This window comes from Saccopteryx leptura, chromosome 3, assembly GCF_036850995.1.
Source record: "Saccopteryx leptura isolate mSacLep1 chromosome 3, mSacLep1_pri_phased_curated, whole genome shotgun sequence".
Classification (NCBI taxonomy): Eukaryota; Metazoa; Chordata; class Mammalia; order Chiroptera; family Emballonuridae; genus Saccopteryx; species Saccopteryx leptura.
The window spans coordinates 221,808,798-221,824,247 of record NC_089505.1 but is presented as its reverse complement, the minus strand read 5'-3'; the positions used below and the strand labels follow the sequence as shown (position 1 = coordinate 221,824,247).

The 15,450-nt window shown below is 44.9% G+C and overlaps 1 protein-coding gene across 1 annotated transcript; it reads left to right on the top strand.

The window, feature by feature from the left end:
• Positions 1-3,597: 3,597 nt before the first annotated feature.
• On the top strand, positions 3,598-13,682 carry C3H2orf92 (chromosome 3 C2orf92 homolog). The gene is made up of 5 exons (XM_066372696.1): positions 3,598-3,673; positions 4,125-4,208; positions 10,418-10,528; positions 11,816-11,966; positions 13,342-13,682. The coding sequence occupies exons 1-5, from the start codon at positions 3,598-3,600 to the stop codon at positions 13,472-13,474; spliced, it is 555 nt and encodes a 184-aa protein (XP_066228793.1). The 3' UTR covers positions 13,475-13,682.
• The last annotated feature ends 1,768 nt before the right edge of the window (positions 13,683-15,450 follow it).

Genomic DNA, 15,450 nt, shown 5'->3' with positions numbered 1-15,450 from the left:
ACTACCCAAGCTCGCAAAGCACTCAAAGGGTGAACTAGAACCCAAGTCCAGAGCCCTTTCCCCAACAGCAGGCCAGCTGCATGATACTGTTCTCCAAACACCATGAAAGTGAGTATCAGTTTGAAAAGATTGCATACAGATCCGAAGAAAGATTTGCTCACAGCCAATCTATTTTCCCATAGATTCCCGTCAAGAAAAGAGCTTGAAAAACTCTGGGTTTAAATCAAGTGCAAATAAGGAAGAAGAACGTTTGGCTAGACTCTTTGGTAAGCACCCTTCTCATGTGATACTGTCAGGCTATATTTGAGTGTCTCGTGACCCACCTGAGACCAGCTGCATCACATCTGCCTGGACAGGTGCTCAGTAGATTCTGCACGTGGTGGAGATGGTGAGGCCCTGAGGCTGAGATAGACTTACTGCCTGGGTCCTCAGCCCTGAGCCTGAGCATTCCCTGGGAGAGGGTTAAAAAGAGATATCCAGACCCACCCCAGCCATCAGGTTCCTCAGTGTGGGATGAAACCTTTGCGTGAGTTGTTTTGAAGATGAGTCTTGGCTGGGACTCATTGATCCATTCCAAACCTTCCATTATATGGAGAATAACAAGGCTCAGGGAGTTCTCTCTCTCTCTCTCTCTTCTCTCTCTCTCTCTCTCTCTCTCTCTCTCTCTCTCTCTGCCTAAGCGAATCTGCTGTGACTGCCTGCCTGATTGACAGGCTGGTGACCACGACTGAATGAAGGAGTGGGTGCAGCCAGCTCTCTCAGCCCCACTGTCCCTGCTGTCGGGGGTTCCTATCTAGGAGGGGAAGACTTTTCTCCTCCTTGCAGGTGCCCCTGAATCTACATGTGAGAAAGGGGAATGTGTGCACCTGTAGGTGGGTGTCTGTGTCAGCCTTGACTGATAAACTTGCCTGGTTCTCTCTGAGCAGCACTTCAGGAAGTTGTAGGTCAACCTGTTCACCAAGGAAGGGCTGGTGATGAGAATTCATCATTTTGAATGTGTGAGTGTGATTGTCAATTTTTTGTGTCCTTATTATAGCATCTGTCCACCAGGTGAGTAGACCATCCACTAATGTACCAACAGCCCTTGAAAAAGGTTTCAGGATAAATATCAAATCAACGTGGCCTAGCAAAGTACACCTAGAAGGAGAAGTCTAAATGGTTTTCTCTGAGACAGGTAGAAACCATAGTGCTTTAAGAGAAAAGGAGAAATTAAAGTATTTCAAAAACTGTAACTGTGAAAGATTAGTAACAATATTATAAATAAAGAGTTTTCTGAGCTTATAGAATCTGCTATTCTTCACCTCCCCCAACCTCTAAATTTTTGTTGGCAGTTTTTACGTACAATGTTTGTAAATGAATTTGGAAGCTCTGAGGACTGCATTGCCCTTCAGTTTAGTCATGTCCTGGGCAGTCCTGTTGGGACATGGAACTGTCTTGGTCTAGGTTCTTCTCTAAGGTCGAGGGCATTTCCTGTGGGATCTTGGCGGGGTGTGATTGGTCTGCAGAGCTGCTCCACGCCTGCCTTGCGGACTTCTCACGGTGCTAGTAGTTCACTGAGTTAGTGTCCCCTGGTGGCTATTCCCAGGTTTCTTGCACATCGCATACAGATCCACCATGGCTGCTGTGACCATCATAAGCACAGAGTGTTAGTGAATGCAGTAGGCTGGCATTCAACATTTGTTGACAGCATTGACCTTGGAGGTTTTAGTAAATTCATGGTCAACATGATCCAGACTCAGAAAAATTATGACATTGATTATAATGAGATTTGGAGCAAAATTTCTATAGTTGGTCTATAATGCTTTCTGTCTGGAATATTTAATGAAATAATTTTTCAAAAATTATTTTGATAGATGATGTCCCTCTGATCAATACATGGCATTTTAGAGTATGCCATTAAATACTCAATAAAGCATACACTTGTATCACTGACTCACTATACTCCCAGACTATTTTAGGTAGTTATAGTCAAAATGTATCAATCCTGCATTGCTGGTAATAACATGCCTTTCTTTGTTTCCCTTGAGATGAAATTTTCCTGCAAGTGTATTCCAATGTTTCCTTTGATGGGGCAAGATCAGAAAAATCAGTTACAAAGAGAGCAATAAAAGAAAGCAAGTATATGTCTTTAAACCTTTAAGTGCACAAATCTTTCTAAAAGCCTGTGTATCATCTTATTTGTACTACCTTGTCTTTTTAATATCCTTTAAACCAGGTATGTATGAAACAAATATAATACAATGAGATGTGGAAGGAAGAACTGTTTGAAATACTCTTTATAACTGTCTAGCTGCTCTGAAAGTCGATGATCTCAGTGCAACTGTCCTGGGTTTTCAGTGATCTCTGAAGTTCACATGTCAAGTAGGTTCTCTCATTCTGGAGGCTGTTTAGAGGAACTGATTTCCAAGCAGTACTCCAATGTGCCTTATAGTTCAGTGTGCTGAGTGCCTTGGTCACTGGCTTGGAGAGTGAAGCCTAACCGACCACCCTGCCCATCACCACCGCCACCTCCAGTCTCTGGGAAATAGTTGCACTGAGGAGCAGGGCCAATTTCTCCCTTTGCACTGATACTCAAATGCCAAAGCTCAGGGGAAGCAGCGGTCACATATGCAAAAAACATGTGCATTAGCCCGCCCAAAACACAAATGACAGAGACACTATGACCACTAAGGAAAAAATTAAAATTGGGGTATTAGTTCTCAGGATAAGCAGGCATGTTGAGATAATAAAACTATTAGCAAACCAATTTTGTAACTAAACCCTGACAGTGCATTTCATAAACGACATGGTTAAAGCAGTGAAGATTTACTATAATCAGGATGGCGTGTGTGGCATAGGGTTTATTGTACTCCCTTGGCAGGCACAATATGAACGTGTTTTTAGCCAAGTATATCTATTCTATATCTATTCCTAATGATTCATCAGCATCTCAAAACAATACTGTAAATTTGCAGTTTATTAGATCAAACTACTCATATTTGTTATCATTCGGCATACTCCATGCAGCCATCCTACACATATTCCTGTGGAGCTGAAAGCTGCCACATGCACAAACTATTCAATGGTCATGCATGTTGTCCGACAGGAAACCAGGTGAACATCAGTGTTGTCACTGGTTTTGAGGTGAAGGTCAGATCAGCAGACACTCTTCATGCTCCCCGGCACTCAGAGTTGGTGGGTGATGTGGCCTTAACAACCCTTCCTAAGGAACTTCGGTTTCCTCTTGGTGATTTGCTTACTACCCTGGGATCAGAAAAAAAGGGCTGGTCATGACCTTGAATTACAAAAGTGTGCCTGGACACTGAGACACCACAACCTCCATGAAGAAAAGCCTGAAAATCTAGCTCCAAGTCTCACAGGGGCTACAGTGTTTGAGCCCAACTGACGCACATCCTTGGTGCGGTGCAGCCACAAGAGTGTGAGCAGAAGTCTTGAAACCAACCCATGAGGTTCTAGAGGAGATTGTCCACCAGTCCATTTCATTTTCACTTCACTATTCATTTGTCAATGACAGCATCAGGGTTCCCTTGTGCTCATCAGATGGGTCAAGGGGGACAGCCATAGGCCCTCTGAACCCCTCCCAAATGTCAACCCACAATGTGGGTCAGTGCAGAGTATGCAGTAGTATTTGTCCCCTCTCCTTCAACAGAAGAAAGCACCACATCTCCAAATGGTAAAAATCCCCCCTATTGGCATCATTCCATGGACAAGGGAAAGTTTCTCTTCAAAAACCCTGAGATGTGTGTCTGTGTATGTTTCTTGCTCCCTCACTGGGCACTGGGCACTGAGCACTGAGCACTGAGCACAGCCATGAGTTCATAATAGCCAACAAGTCTGAGACCTGAGAAAGGCAGGGCACATCAGCAATTTTATCTCTGCCCTTCCTATGGTTGCTGCCTTTCCCACCAGTCTCAGATGAGGGAACCAAATCCTTAGGACTTTACTACCCAAGCTCGCAAAGCACTCAAAGGGTGAACTAGAACCCAAGTCCAGAGCCCTTTCCCCAACAGCAGGCCAGCTGCATGATACTGTTCTCCAAACACCATGAAAGTGAGTATCAGTTTGAAAAGATTGCATACAGATCCGAAGAAAGATTTGCTCACAGCCAATCTATTTTCCCATAGATTCCCGTCAAGAAAAGAGCTTGAAAAACTCTGGGTTTAAATCAAGTGCAAATAAGGAAGAAGAACGTTTGGCTAGACTCTTTGGTAAGCACCCTTCTCATGTGATACTGTCAGGCTATATTTGAGTGTCTCGTGACCCACCTGAGACCAGCTGCATCACATCTGCCTGGACAGGTGCTCAGTAGATTCTGCACGTGGTGGAGATGGTGAGGCCCTGAGGCTGAGATAGACTTACTGCCTGGGTCCTCAGCCCTGAGCCTGAGCATTCCCTGGGAGAGGGTTAAAAAGAGATATCCAGACCCACCCCAGCCATCAGGTTCCTCAGTGTGGGATGAAACCTTTGCGTGAGTTGTTTTGAAGATGAGTCTTGGCTGGGACTCATTGATCCATTCCAAACCTTCCATTATATGGAGAATAACAAGGCTCAGGGAGTTCTCTCTCTCTCTCTCTCTTCTCTCTCTCTCTCTCTCTCTCTCTCTCTCTCTCTCTGCCTAAGCGAATCTGCTGTGACTGCCTGCCTGATTGACAGGCTGGTGACCACGACTGAATGAAGGAGTGGGTGCAGCCAGCTCTCTCAGCCCCACTGTCCCTGCTGTCGGGGGTTCCTATCTAGGAGGGGAAGACTTTTCTCCTCCTTGCAGGTGCCCCTGAATCTACATGTGAGAAAGGGGAATGTGTGCACCTGTAGGTGGGTGTCTGTGTCAGCCTTGACTGATAAACTTGCCTGGTTCTCTCTGAGCAGCACTTCAGGAAGTTGTAGGTCAACCTGTTCACCAAGGAAGGGCTGGTGATGAGAATTCATCATTTTGAATGTGTGAGTGTGATTGTCAATTTTTTGTGTCCTTATTATAGCATCTGTCCACCAGGTGAGTAGACCATCCACTAATGTACCAACAGCCCTTGAAAAAGGTTTCAGGATAAATATCAAATCAACGTGGCCTAGCAAAGTACACCTAGAAGGAGAAGTCTAAATGGTTTTCTCTGAGACAGGTAGAAACCATAGTGCTTTAAGAGAAAAGGAGAAATTAAAGTATTTCAAAAACTGTAACTGTGAAAGATTAGTAACAATATTATAAATAAAGAGTTTTCTGAGCTTATAGAATCTGCTATTCTTCACCTCCCCCAACCTCTAAATTTTTGTTGGCAGTTTTTACGTACAATGTTTGTAAATGAATTTGGAAGCTCTGAGGACTGCATTGCCCTTCGGTTTAGTCATGTCCTGGGCAGTCCTGTTGGGACATGGAACTGTCTTGGTCTAGGTTCTTCTCTAAGGTCGAGGGCATTTCCTGTGGGATCTTGGCGGGGTGTGATTGGTCTGCAGAGCTGCTCCACGCCTGCCTTGCGGACTTCTCACGGTGCTAGTAGTTCACTGAGTTAGTGTCCCCTGGTGGCTATTCCCAGGTTTCTTGCACATCGCATACAGATCCACCATGGCTGCTGTGACCATCATAAGCACAGAGTGTTAGTGAATGCAGTAGGCTGGCATTCAACATTTGTTGACAGCATTGACCTTGGAGGTTTTAGTAAATTCATGGTCAACCTGATCCAGACTCACCCTCGCCTAAAAGGCCTACTTCCTTCTCCTGAAGCCTGATCGGTCTAGTGCCTGTCTTCTGACTGCCTGGGGCTGAGGTGATTTTTCTTCTTTCTGCTTCAGCTTTTGCCTTGTGCTCTGTATGGCTGTGTCAGTGTGTCTGGTCATGTCTCCATATGCCTGCTTCTGCCATGTATCTGGCTGGCTCAAGGATGAAGAGCATGCTACAGATCTCCATTCCCTTTGAACTTCCAGCTCCTAGACGGTTCTGAGCAGAGTTAGGGCTCCATACAAGCTTTGTGTCCGAATGAGCCACAGTCTTTTATTTATTCTGTCTTTATCTACACGGGTGCTACAATTTTGGGGAGCTTCCGCTTGGGTCCTCCGTACTATAATGGACCATCAAAACCAAATGGCCATGATCATCTCAGTGAGGGACATCCAGGTGATGTTATATTCATGGTACCAGTTAAAAATGCACTTGGCTACAATTACTGGGAGACCTGAGTTTAGTGGCTTAAATAGAAGGTACTTTATTTTTCTTCTGGTCAAAAGCATCCTGAGGGAGGGAACCATGGCTTTAGTGTAGTGCCCAGTAACTTCAAGCCCAGGTCTGTTTTTCTGAGATTATTGGGGCCTTCCCTGGTGCTGATGTGTCTTGGTCATAAGATGACTTCTGCACTCCAGATATCACATCCACTTTCAAAGCAGGAGGCAAAGAGGGTGGCAAGAGCAGCCCAGCACTACTTTCTCTTTCATCTGAAGAATCTTCAGGGTCAAAGAAGGTTCTTCAAGGGTCAAAGAAGTCTTCCGAGAATCTTTGCAAGTCCCATGTCTCTCCCAGGCCGGCAGAGGTGTGGGCAGGGTGGAAAGCATTTGTCTCTCCCGACGGCTGGCTGGAAGGAGGTAGCATGGCTGGTGACAGAATCCACAGAATCTAAGACACATGTTTCCTTTCTGTCATATGTTAATTCCATCTTAGTTTCCTTAGTATTTTGTCTTTTTTCTTCCTTATCCAGATATTATTGCACTTGTGCCAGAGTCCAAAAGCAAAAAACAAGCATTATTCTTAGCCAACCTGGGGATTATTGTTATAAATAACATGGTGAGCAGCAGTTTCCAAATACTTAGCCTTCAGCATGGCCTAGCAAAGTACACCTAGAAGGAGAAGTCTAAATGGTTGTTCTCTGAGACAGGTAGAAACCAGAGTGCTTTAAGAGAAAAGGAGAAATTAAAGTATTTCAAAAACTGTGACTGTGCATATCGGCCCTGTGTTTAGTGTTTTCATATATGGTATTTTATTCCATTTTCACAAAAGTTCTATGAGTTAAATAATCTAGTCCCATTCTCCTAGTGAGTAACCCAAAGATCAAAGAGGTGCAGTTATTTGCACAAGATTACATTTTAGTAAACAGCGAGGTTGGGATTTGGGCTAAGTCTGTTTGCCACAAAAACAGGGCTCTCCTTGAGGGCAGCTTCTTACGAGAGGCACTAATTCTCCAAGGAAGAAAATGATGTACTAGTTATAGAAACAGGACAGAAGTTTGTTCATACAGAGGGACAGCTTGGGACAGTCTCAAAGGTGAGGAGAATGACAACAGGTGCAAGAAGAAGAGGTATGCTATTGAATATTATGAGATTTGAGGCAAAATGTCTATAATGTTTCCTGTCTGGGATATCTAGTGAAATCACAGTTTTTCAGAAGTGACTTTGATAGATGGAATTCCCATGCTGAAGACCAGGCATATTAGAGTGTGACATTAACTATTCAATAAGTGATACCCAGCAAGAATCTCTAGAGTGGAGTGCAGGGCTCTGCATGTGTGGCATACTCTCCGAGCCACTTGTCACAGCAGCCCTGCCAGTTTCCCTCAGACGGTTTGCGGCAGGAGAAACCAGGACACAATGTTTGTTGGGTTTTTTTTAACATCAAAATTAATTTATAACCTCCCTCTTTTCTTGGAAAACATTATTTTCTAATCAATTCCTTGTTGTATTTAGGGATGTTTCTTTCCCTCTAAACCGACTGGTACTCACCCTTTTAGGACATATGCTGGAGTCATAACAACATCTATGTGTTCACTAGGCTGTGTGTCCCAGAGCTGAGGAGTTAGGGTCTGATAAATAGTAGATGCTTAGTAATATTTGCTGAATGAGTAATATGTGGTGAAGGGGCGGTACATTTCTCTGTAACAATAATAACCACCTTTATAATGATAAAAGTAAGACACCCTGAGCGCTCACTGTGTGTCAGACACAGGACCTTTTCCACTGCAGTATTTCATTTCCGTAGCAGTCCTATGTATGTAGCATGTGATCATGCCCCCATTTTACATATAAGGGTACTGAGGTTAAGTAACTTGTCTCAGGTCAAGCAGCTAGTGTTTGAACTAGCCTATAGGAAACACCAGTTATGTTTGTATAATGTGTCCATTTTAAGGACCATTTGCTCTTTTTTTTTTTTTAGCAACAGTGAACATTAAAAAACAAACAAACAGACTCAGCCTTGGCCAGGTGGCTTAAGGATAGAGCATCATCCTAGCTCATCCAGGTCACGGATTCTATCCCCGGTCAGAGCACATACGAGAAGCAATCAATGAGTGCCCAACTAAACGGAGCAATGAAGGGGGACAAGTTGATACTTCTCTCTCCCCCTCCCCCTCCCTTTCTCTCTCTCTCTCTCAAATCAATGGAAAAATTAAAATAAAAAATAGATTAAAATGGCTAGGGGTGAGGGGTGAGGAAATGGTCCTGAGATGTGAAGTGTCTTGTGAAAAGTGCCCAGAGCTGCTGAAGGGGCTCTCATCCTCAGTGAACAAGGGGCAGTAAGGTGCTGTTGATATAGAATCAAAGGCTCATTTCAAATGCTAGTCTCCTTAGGCTATTAGAAACACACAGAGATGTCAACTTTTCCTTGAGCACAAAGACAATGTATCTTGGTTCTGGGATCATTTAGGATAAATCTCCCAGGCCCAGGAAGTGACTGGTGACTGAACACTCCAGGGATGTGCTCACTTGCTCTTACAATGGGCTGATGCTGTCACAGTTAGTGGTCCTCTGAAGTTGACCTGAAGTTGGAAGTTGACTGTATTTGGCAAAACTTGATCATCATGTTTTGTTTTCTTTCCACAAAAAAATAATACAACAAATATTTAAAATCACAACCCACCACGTGTGGAGAACATCCTTTAAACTCTCCAAAGTGCCTTAGGCAAATGAAAATTTAGGACCATCTGTCGATGATAAGTATGGACAGTTGCTCCTGTTGTGGTCTATATTTTGGTGATGCAGAGACCAAGAAAGTAAACATTTGTGTTCAAGTGCTAAGTCCGCCTTTTTTTTTACAACTCCATGAAAAAAGTAAGACAGACTCAGCCCTCTTGTGGACTAGCTCTATGTTATCTGAGTTTTCTGTCTATGGTGGCTAATCTCTCAACTCTGATTTCACAAGCTGGCATTTCATAGTCAAAGAATTTTGAATCATATTATGCATAGAGTTTTCTCTTTTTTCCAGGCCAAATTGAATAAGAAACAAATTTCTCTCTTTCTTAGGAATAATGAAGACTTCATGAAGTTGTTATCACCCCCCCCCACACACACACACACACAACAGTCTTAACCAACTTGTCTCATTCCTACCCCTCTGTGATCTAGGCCAAAGAAGACTGAGGTCACCCCGAAGTTGCCCCTCGGCGAGCTCTTCCTCTGGGACTGGGGTTCCAGCCGGGATTGAAGTCTCCTTAGGGGATGGCTTCATTACTTTTCACCCTTCCCCATTCCCTTTGACAACCCTGCTTTCTAGCTGTACGTGGTTTCAACTGATCTTGCTGGGGCTCCCACCCACTGGTTCTAGTTTGCTCCCTGGAACTTCTCAGAATTTCTCACTGTCCCTTTCTAGGACCATTCTTGTGTTGGGAAAAAGCCTCTTTCTGGCTGCCCAATTTCTGCACACTGAACTCACTCAGCCTCTTTGACAGGTCTTGAATGCAAATGGGGCAAAGAGCCATTGGCAGAGTCAGGATGTACATGTTTTTGATTTTCAACCCTGTCTCTTTCTCCTAAAGCATCTTGCAGTCCCTCTACTTGTAAATGAATATTTCAGTCTAGTTCATTTTCCTGTCCTACCTTTGAAATTCAAGAAACATTTTTATAGTACTTTGTGGTTTATAAATAGTTTTCACGAACATCTTGCCATCTGTGAGGTAGCTCTCGTTATTTCTGTTTTATGCTCCATGGAGCCGGGGGCTCAGGAGGCGCAGTGACTGCTGGCAGGGTCTCAGCAGGCTCCTCCAGGTGTGGTCGTTGGCCAGCATCCTTGGTGTCCTGTCCTCAGGCTTCCCACACCTACTGAACCAGAAACTCTGGGATGGGCCCCGTGATCTGTGTGTGTGTGTGTTTTCTTAATGTATTAAAATTTTTTAAAAATTCAATTAGAGTTGACATTCAATAACAATCTCTTTTTTAACCTGGCCTGCTGGTGAGTTTGGTGTACATGTGAGTATTAAAAACCTCTGCCTCACTCTATGTGTGGCCACCCAGGAGTTTGTCAGATTGAAAAAGACACAAAACTAACTTGGACGTACTTGTGGACTCTCCTACAAAATCCTCCCTAACTTCTCACTTTGACTTGAGAGGAAGTAACTTTCATTCTAAAAAGAGAACTAATAATCACAGGTCAATGGTTGTATTTTATTTATTTATTTATTCATTCATTCGATGATTGTTTTTAGATGAGCACATTTTGCCTTTTCTCTTGTAGGTCACATGTCAGAGGAGGAGGGGAATAGTGCACCCTCTGAGCTGAACAGGGCTCTAAGCGAACAGTTCACTTCTGTAGATAAAGAAACACTTAGAGAAACAGTCAGGCCAGGTAATAATCAATACAATGTGAACTTGTCTGTTTGCCTCTCATGGTATTTTTAATGAAATAGATGTCAACACACCTTTAATTCACCCACAAAAGAATATGACCTGCAGTTAAAATTATGAATTAACCCAATTCCAGGAATTTGACCACCTTTTCAAAAAAAATGCTACTTTCATGTTGTTTCCACAGGGCCAGGGTCATTCATAGCATGGGCGTCATTTTGTGAGCTCTCCCAGGACTGGGCACTGAGGCTTTCTAACAATGGTGATTAAGTGCCAAACGCCAGCCTAGACCCTGATCATCAACCTTGGATTACCTGAGCCTGGGTCCAATCAGTGTGGGTAGGAACTTGCCCATCACGGCAATGTGTGGTACCAAGACCAATCTACTCCCTCCATATAGCCACCGACATCAAAATTATCCCTGGCCGTCACCTCCTAACTCTGAGAGATTAAATGCTAAATTATTCACACAGAGCCCTTATAGTTCTCGGCTGCTACTGTCTCCGGATGTAGCAGAGATGCAGGTGGGAAGCTGAATAAGGCCCAATTTTCTCCCCATTTCCATGAAGGCCCTTGGCCAGTGCTTCCTGCCAGCATCACTAGGCTCCCAGATTCCACACCAAACCATCTGATTCCTGTCATTTATACCTCTGTGTCCTCATTCCCTGAGTGCTTTTCCTTTTGTTTTTTGGTCATACTACAAATGGGGTGACAGAAGTTCAAGGTGTCCCTGATGTCAGCTAATGTCTCCTTCTTTGAGGTCCAGCTAAGATTGCCTTGTACTCCCAAGCTCACACTTGCTGCCCTCAAACTTTTGCCACCCCAGAGGGCTTTAAGAATTCAGGATCACATGGCCTTATATCGCAAGACTTCCCCAAGCCTACACACACAAGGCAGGCTGTTCGCATGTTAGAATTTCCTAAGCTGGGGGTTCGTGGGGTAGCACAAAGAGGTTGTATCACTGTCCTGGGAAAAGTTCAAAGAGAATATCTGACTCCACTGTTCTTGAAAGCATGGCGTAGACTTGGACACCTTTTCCAGTGCAGCTGCCTCCTCCCTCCCTCCTTTTCACCTCCTCCAAACTGGTTTGGAACCTTCTTGGTTGCTCTGCTGCCTCCCAGCTCACAACCGAGCATCTCACCTCTACCACCAATGAGCTTACAAATGAGTTTTCCTAAACAAAGCCGATTCCTTCTGTGAAAAGTTTTTCTGGAGCCAGTAGGTTGTCCCTGCAGGTACGTACAGGTCATCTTTCTCTCCTTACGCGGCCATGTGTCCTCTCGCTTAGATACTCCACACAGCACTGTGCCCTGCAGCTGGCTCCTGGGCTTTCTCCAGAGGAACAGCATCATCGCCACCGGCTTGGCGGCTGGAATCCTTGTGGCCACAGGACTGTTGCTGCTCATGTTGACTATATATATCAAGAAGAAACAGGCATCGTGAGTGGCTCATAGTTCCTACCTTCCTTCCGAGAACTTGGGGGCATTTGTCCCAGTGTTGCCCAGAGCTCCCTGCTGAGCCTGGATTTAGGAGGAGGGCAAGCCTGGCAAGCTCCTGGAGTGCAGATAACCAGCTCTGGGTTTAGGAGCTGGCCTAGAGGTTCTGAGGCACAGCCAGTGTTTGCTTGGGCCATGTTGACCTCTAAAGGCCATGTAGATTAGGCCACACCTATTCCCACATGAGGGTTACTGAAACAGGAGATGGCACAGCCCCTGCTGGAAGATCAGAAGATAGGAACATGGATGTAGAGAAGAAAGGGACAGCGCAGTAAGAGGGCAGGAGGAAGAGGCCTGGGGAGATGGCAGCAGGGCTCATCCCTGCCACACGGAGCCCTGGCTTTCAGATCTTGAATGAAATTCTACTGGTCAGAAATGCCCCTATCTAGACCTCCCACAGATTTCCCAGACTTCCCCATGATCCTGCCAATGAAGGTTCATGCCTGGCACAGCATTGACCTTTTTGACTGGTCAGTGCCTGTCTGCATCAATTATTAAATATTTTGATTATTCCCCTGGACATAAGGGCTCAGACACAGTTGATCTAACTATGAGCAGCCACTGGGAAGAAAATCATTTGCAAGGTTATGCATATGCAATAATTTTACCTTGAAATGATATGGCTTGTTCCGCATTCCTTGGGACACATATTCTTGACTGCAGGAGAGCAGCTCCCTGCTGGCCCCTCAAGTCCTGTTTGACACTGTGTTCAGTGTTTAGCTGGTCCACAGAGCAAGGGGGCTGTGGTGTGGGATGAGGGGTGAAGAGTCCATCCCCTGTTCCTGTCCTGCCCACACTCTTACTCTGAGGTTGCGGTGTTTGAGTTCTTCACCAGCATGGCCCTGCTTTCCCTAAAGATATCCTTTACAATGCCAGGGCTCCTGGTCCTGGCAACCCAGGCAGGCCAACCACCACCCCGTCACAGCCAGCTTCTATCTTTGAGATAGGAATGGACCTCTGAACATGGGGAGCCCTGAATGGGCAGAAGTTAGAGGTAGAAGACTGAAAGAGCCAGAAACAGGCTTGGCCCACTTCACAGTTCTGATGGGGCTGATACATCAGAGTCACCATCTCCCTTCTGTACCTACTGGAGGCACCAGAAAGAGGGGCCAAGGCAGAGTCTATATCCTACAGAGACCCACCAGAGCTTTGGGGAGCCTGAACTGGGAGAAAGTGGGAGGAAGGAGTTTCCCAGAAGCAGAATGGATTTCACAAATGACTACCTCCCTGAGTGGAGGGGAAGCCTTGTCCCAGCAGGTGCACTGTAGGGGTTTCTGTATGTACACTTGTGCAATGTGGTTATTGTCTTTTGTTTCAGATCTCCCTCGACAAACATGACATATAACATTTTTATAATAAACAGAAAGACTTGGTGGCAAAAGTCTCAAGAAAAGAACTCCAGAAAATACGCAGGAAAGCAGAAACAGCTGGACTTCAGCTCTTCTGTCTAGCAGGGCCAGCCAGCCCAAGTGCACTCGGAGCTGTGGTGATTGGCCTTCATCCACACCCCTGGAGAGGCAACTGGGTGTTTGGCTGTGAGGTGTGCTCTATGAATATTCACCTTCTCGCAACCTTGGGTGGACCAAGACAAAATGTTTCACCACAGGATGCTTGTGGTGGTATGGCATTGTGACTAGTGCAGGGAACTTGGGGCATTTATCTGAAGACAAACCTGACAAACATTGAGTTTATTAAAGCACTAATTCATTGATTCAATCATTCATTGCTGTGAACCAGCACAGCTGGTAATTCCAGGTCATGAGTGGGAATGGCATGGAATTAAAAAAATAGGCTTAAAGAAATAAAGGATGGGGTCAGGAGGGCTCTGCAATTGCTGATGGCAAAGAAGAGAGTGCGCTCCATGACCGCTTCTTGCTTTATTTATAGGGCAAAGTGGGCCATTAGCAAATCAATGAGATTTCTGATCATATTTCCAAGGCAATCCAAGAATTTTACCAAGTGCAGAAAACCTTCACCATACATAACATCTTACCTTCACACAAAACAAAGAATAAAATAAACTTGCCTCTAGTCTTTCTGGGAGACATGGGGGATAGGATGAGCATAAACAACCCAGCACCACAGATTAACAGCCTTTTGCAACTTCACAGAATAAGTGAGGTGGGGGTTGGGCAGACTGTCAGCTTACAACCAGTTCCCCGCACCTCTGTCCCCCAAAAATCTAAACTGCAAAAACCCTGTCGGCTTTTCGGTCCCCAACAGATCCCCCTTTTCTATTTTTTAACTTAAATTCATGTGCTGTGAATCATACTCATCTGATTTCCCATGTTCTGATTTTGAGGCAGACTGGAAAAATAGAAAATAAACACAAAATTAAAATAGCCAATGGTAACAGATACCAAAACAAGCATCAATACAATGAAAGGATTAAAACCTTTTAGATTATCAAGCAAATTCTTAGCTAATACAGCAGGATCTAAAATAGAATCTTTGCAGTTTTGAATGTCCTTAATATGTTAATGTAATTTCACCAAGTCCATGTTGACACCATCACTGCTCCACATTATCTGTAAATGCAACCCAACCCCACTTCAAGCTGTCCCAAGGAACAGAAGTCACACACATTCACAAGAAGACAAGAAGTCCACAGGCACTGGAACTGTTGTCACATGTCCACACTCTGCAGTTAGTGTCCAAGTCCCAATATCCACTGCTTCTAGCACATTAAGCTTTTATCTCAAGCTTAATGTTAATACTGGATTTCTGGCAATGATTCAGGTAGACTGGAAGGGCCATCTGCAGCATGTAGGGAGACAGAGCTTCTGTTCTCTTTAACCTGGAGAGATAAAATCAGGGGGCCTTTCTCTAGAGCTTTGCAGCCGTGGGGTGGTGAGGAGAACCTTGGGATACACTATGCTGGGTGGTAGAGGTAAATTCATAACAAAAGTGGGAAAAAAGGAGAGAGAGAGAGAGAGAGACTCTGAATTTGGAGAGAAAGTCACAGCTAAAATAGGCATGGGGCATGTAAAGCCAGTAATCAGGGCCAGGGCCACTATCACAGCAGCCCAGCCCTTGCAGGTTCGCATTGGATTCGGACAGTCAGCAAAGAAACAGCGGAGCCAAAAACTGATGGGCCATAGTCTTTAATCCTAGCTTGCACCCGGCGGGCAAGTAAAAAATACACACTGGGCTCCAAAACCCAGTCACATTCAGTGCTCACAAAGCCACTGACTTTTCCGAGTTTCCTAGAATCAAAGGTTTCTAGCTCACCAGACTTATTCTCCTCTGTTCCCCATCTCCATCCTTATCCCAAATACAAACTCTACACAAACTGGCATCTCACTCAGCACTCCGCCATCTTGGCTGCTTCTCCTGGCCTCCTCCACGTGGCCTTTCTCTGCTCTCCTCTGCTCTCTCTTCTAATGATAATCTCAGGAACCAAGAACCAAACTCCCGCTCCGTTCCC

Excerpts from the sequence above, each read along its gene's own strand:
- C3H2orf92 (XM_066372696.1), top strand. The coding sequence starts at position 3,598 with ATGTGGGTCAGTGCAGAGTATGCAGTAGTATTTGTCCCCTCTCCTTCA. Across the intron at positions 3,674-4,124 it reads AAGCACCACATCTCCAAATG|ATTCCCGTCAAGAAAAGAGC; the intron begins GTAAAAATCCCC and ends ATTTTCCCATAG. Across the intron at positions 10,529-11,815 it reads TAGAGAAACAGTCAGGCCAG|ATACTCCACACAGCACTGTG; the intron begins GTAATAATCAAT and ends CCTCTCGCTTAG.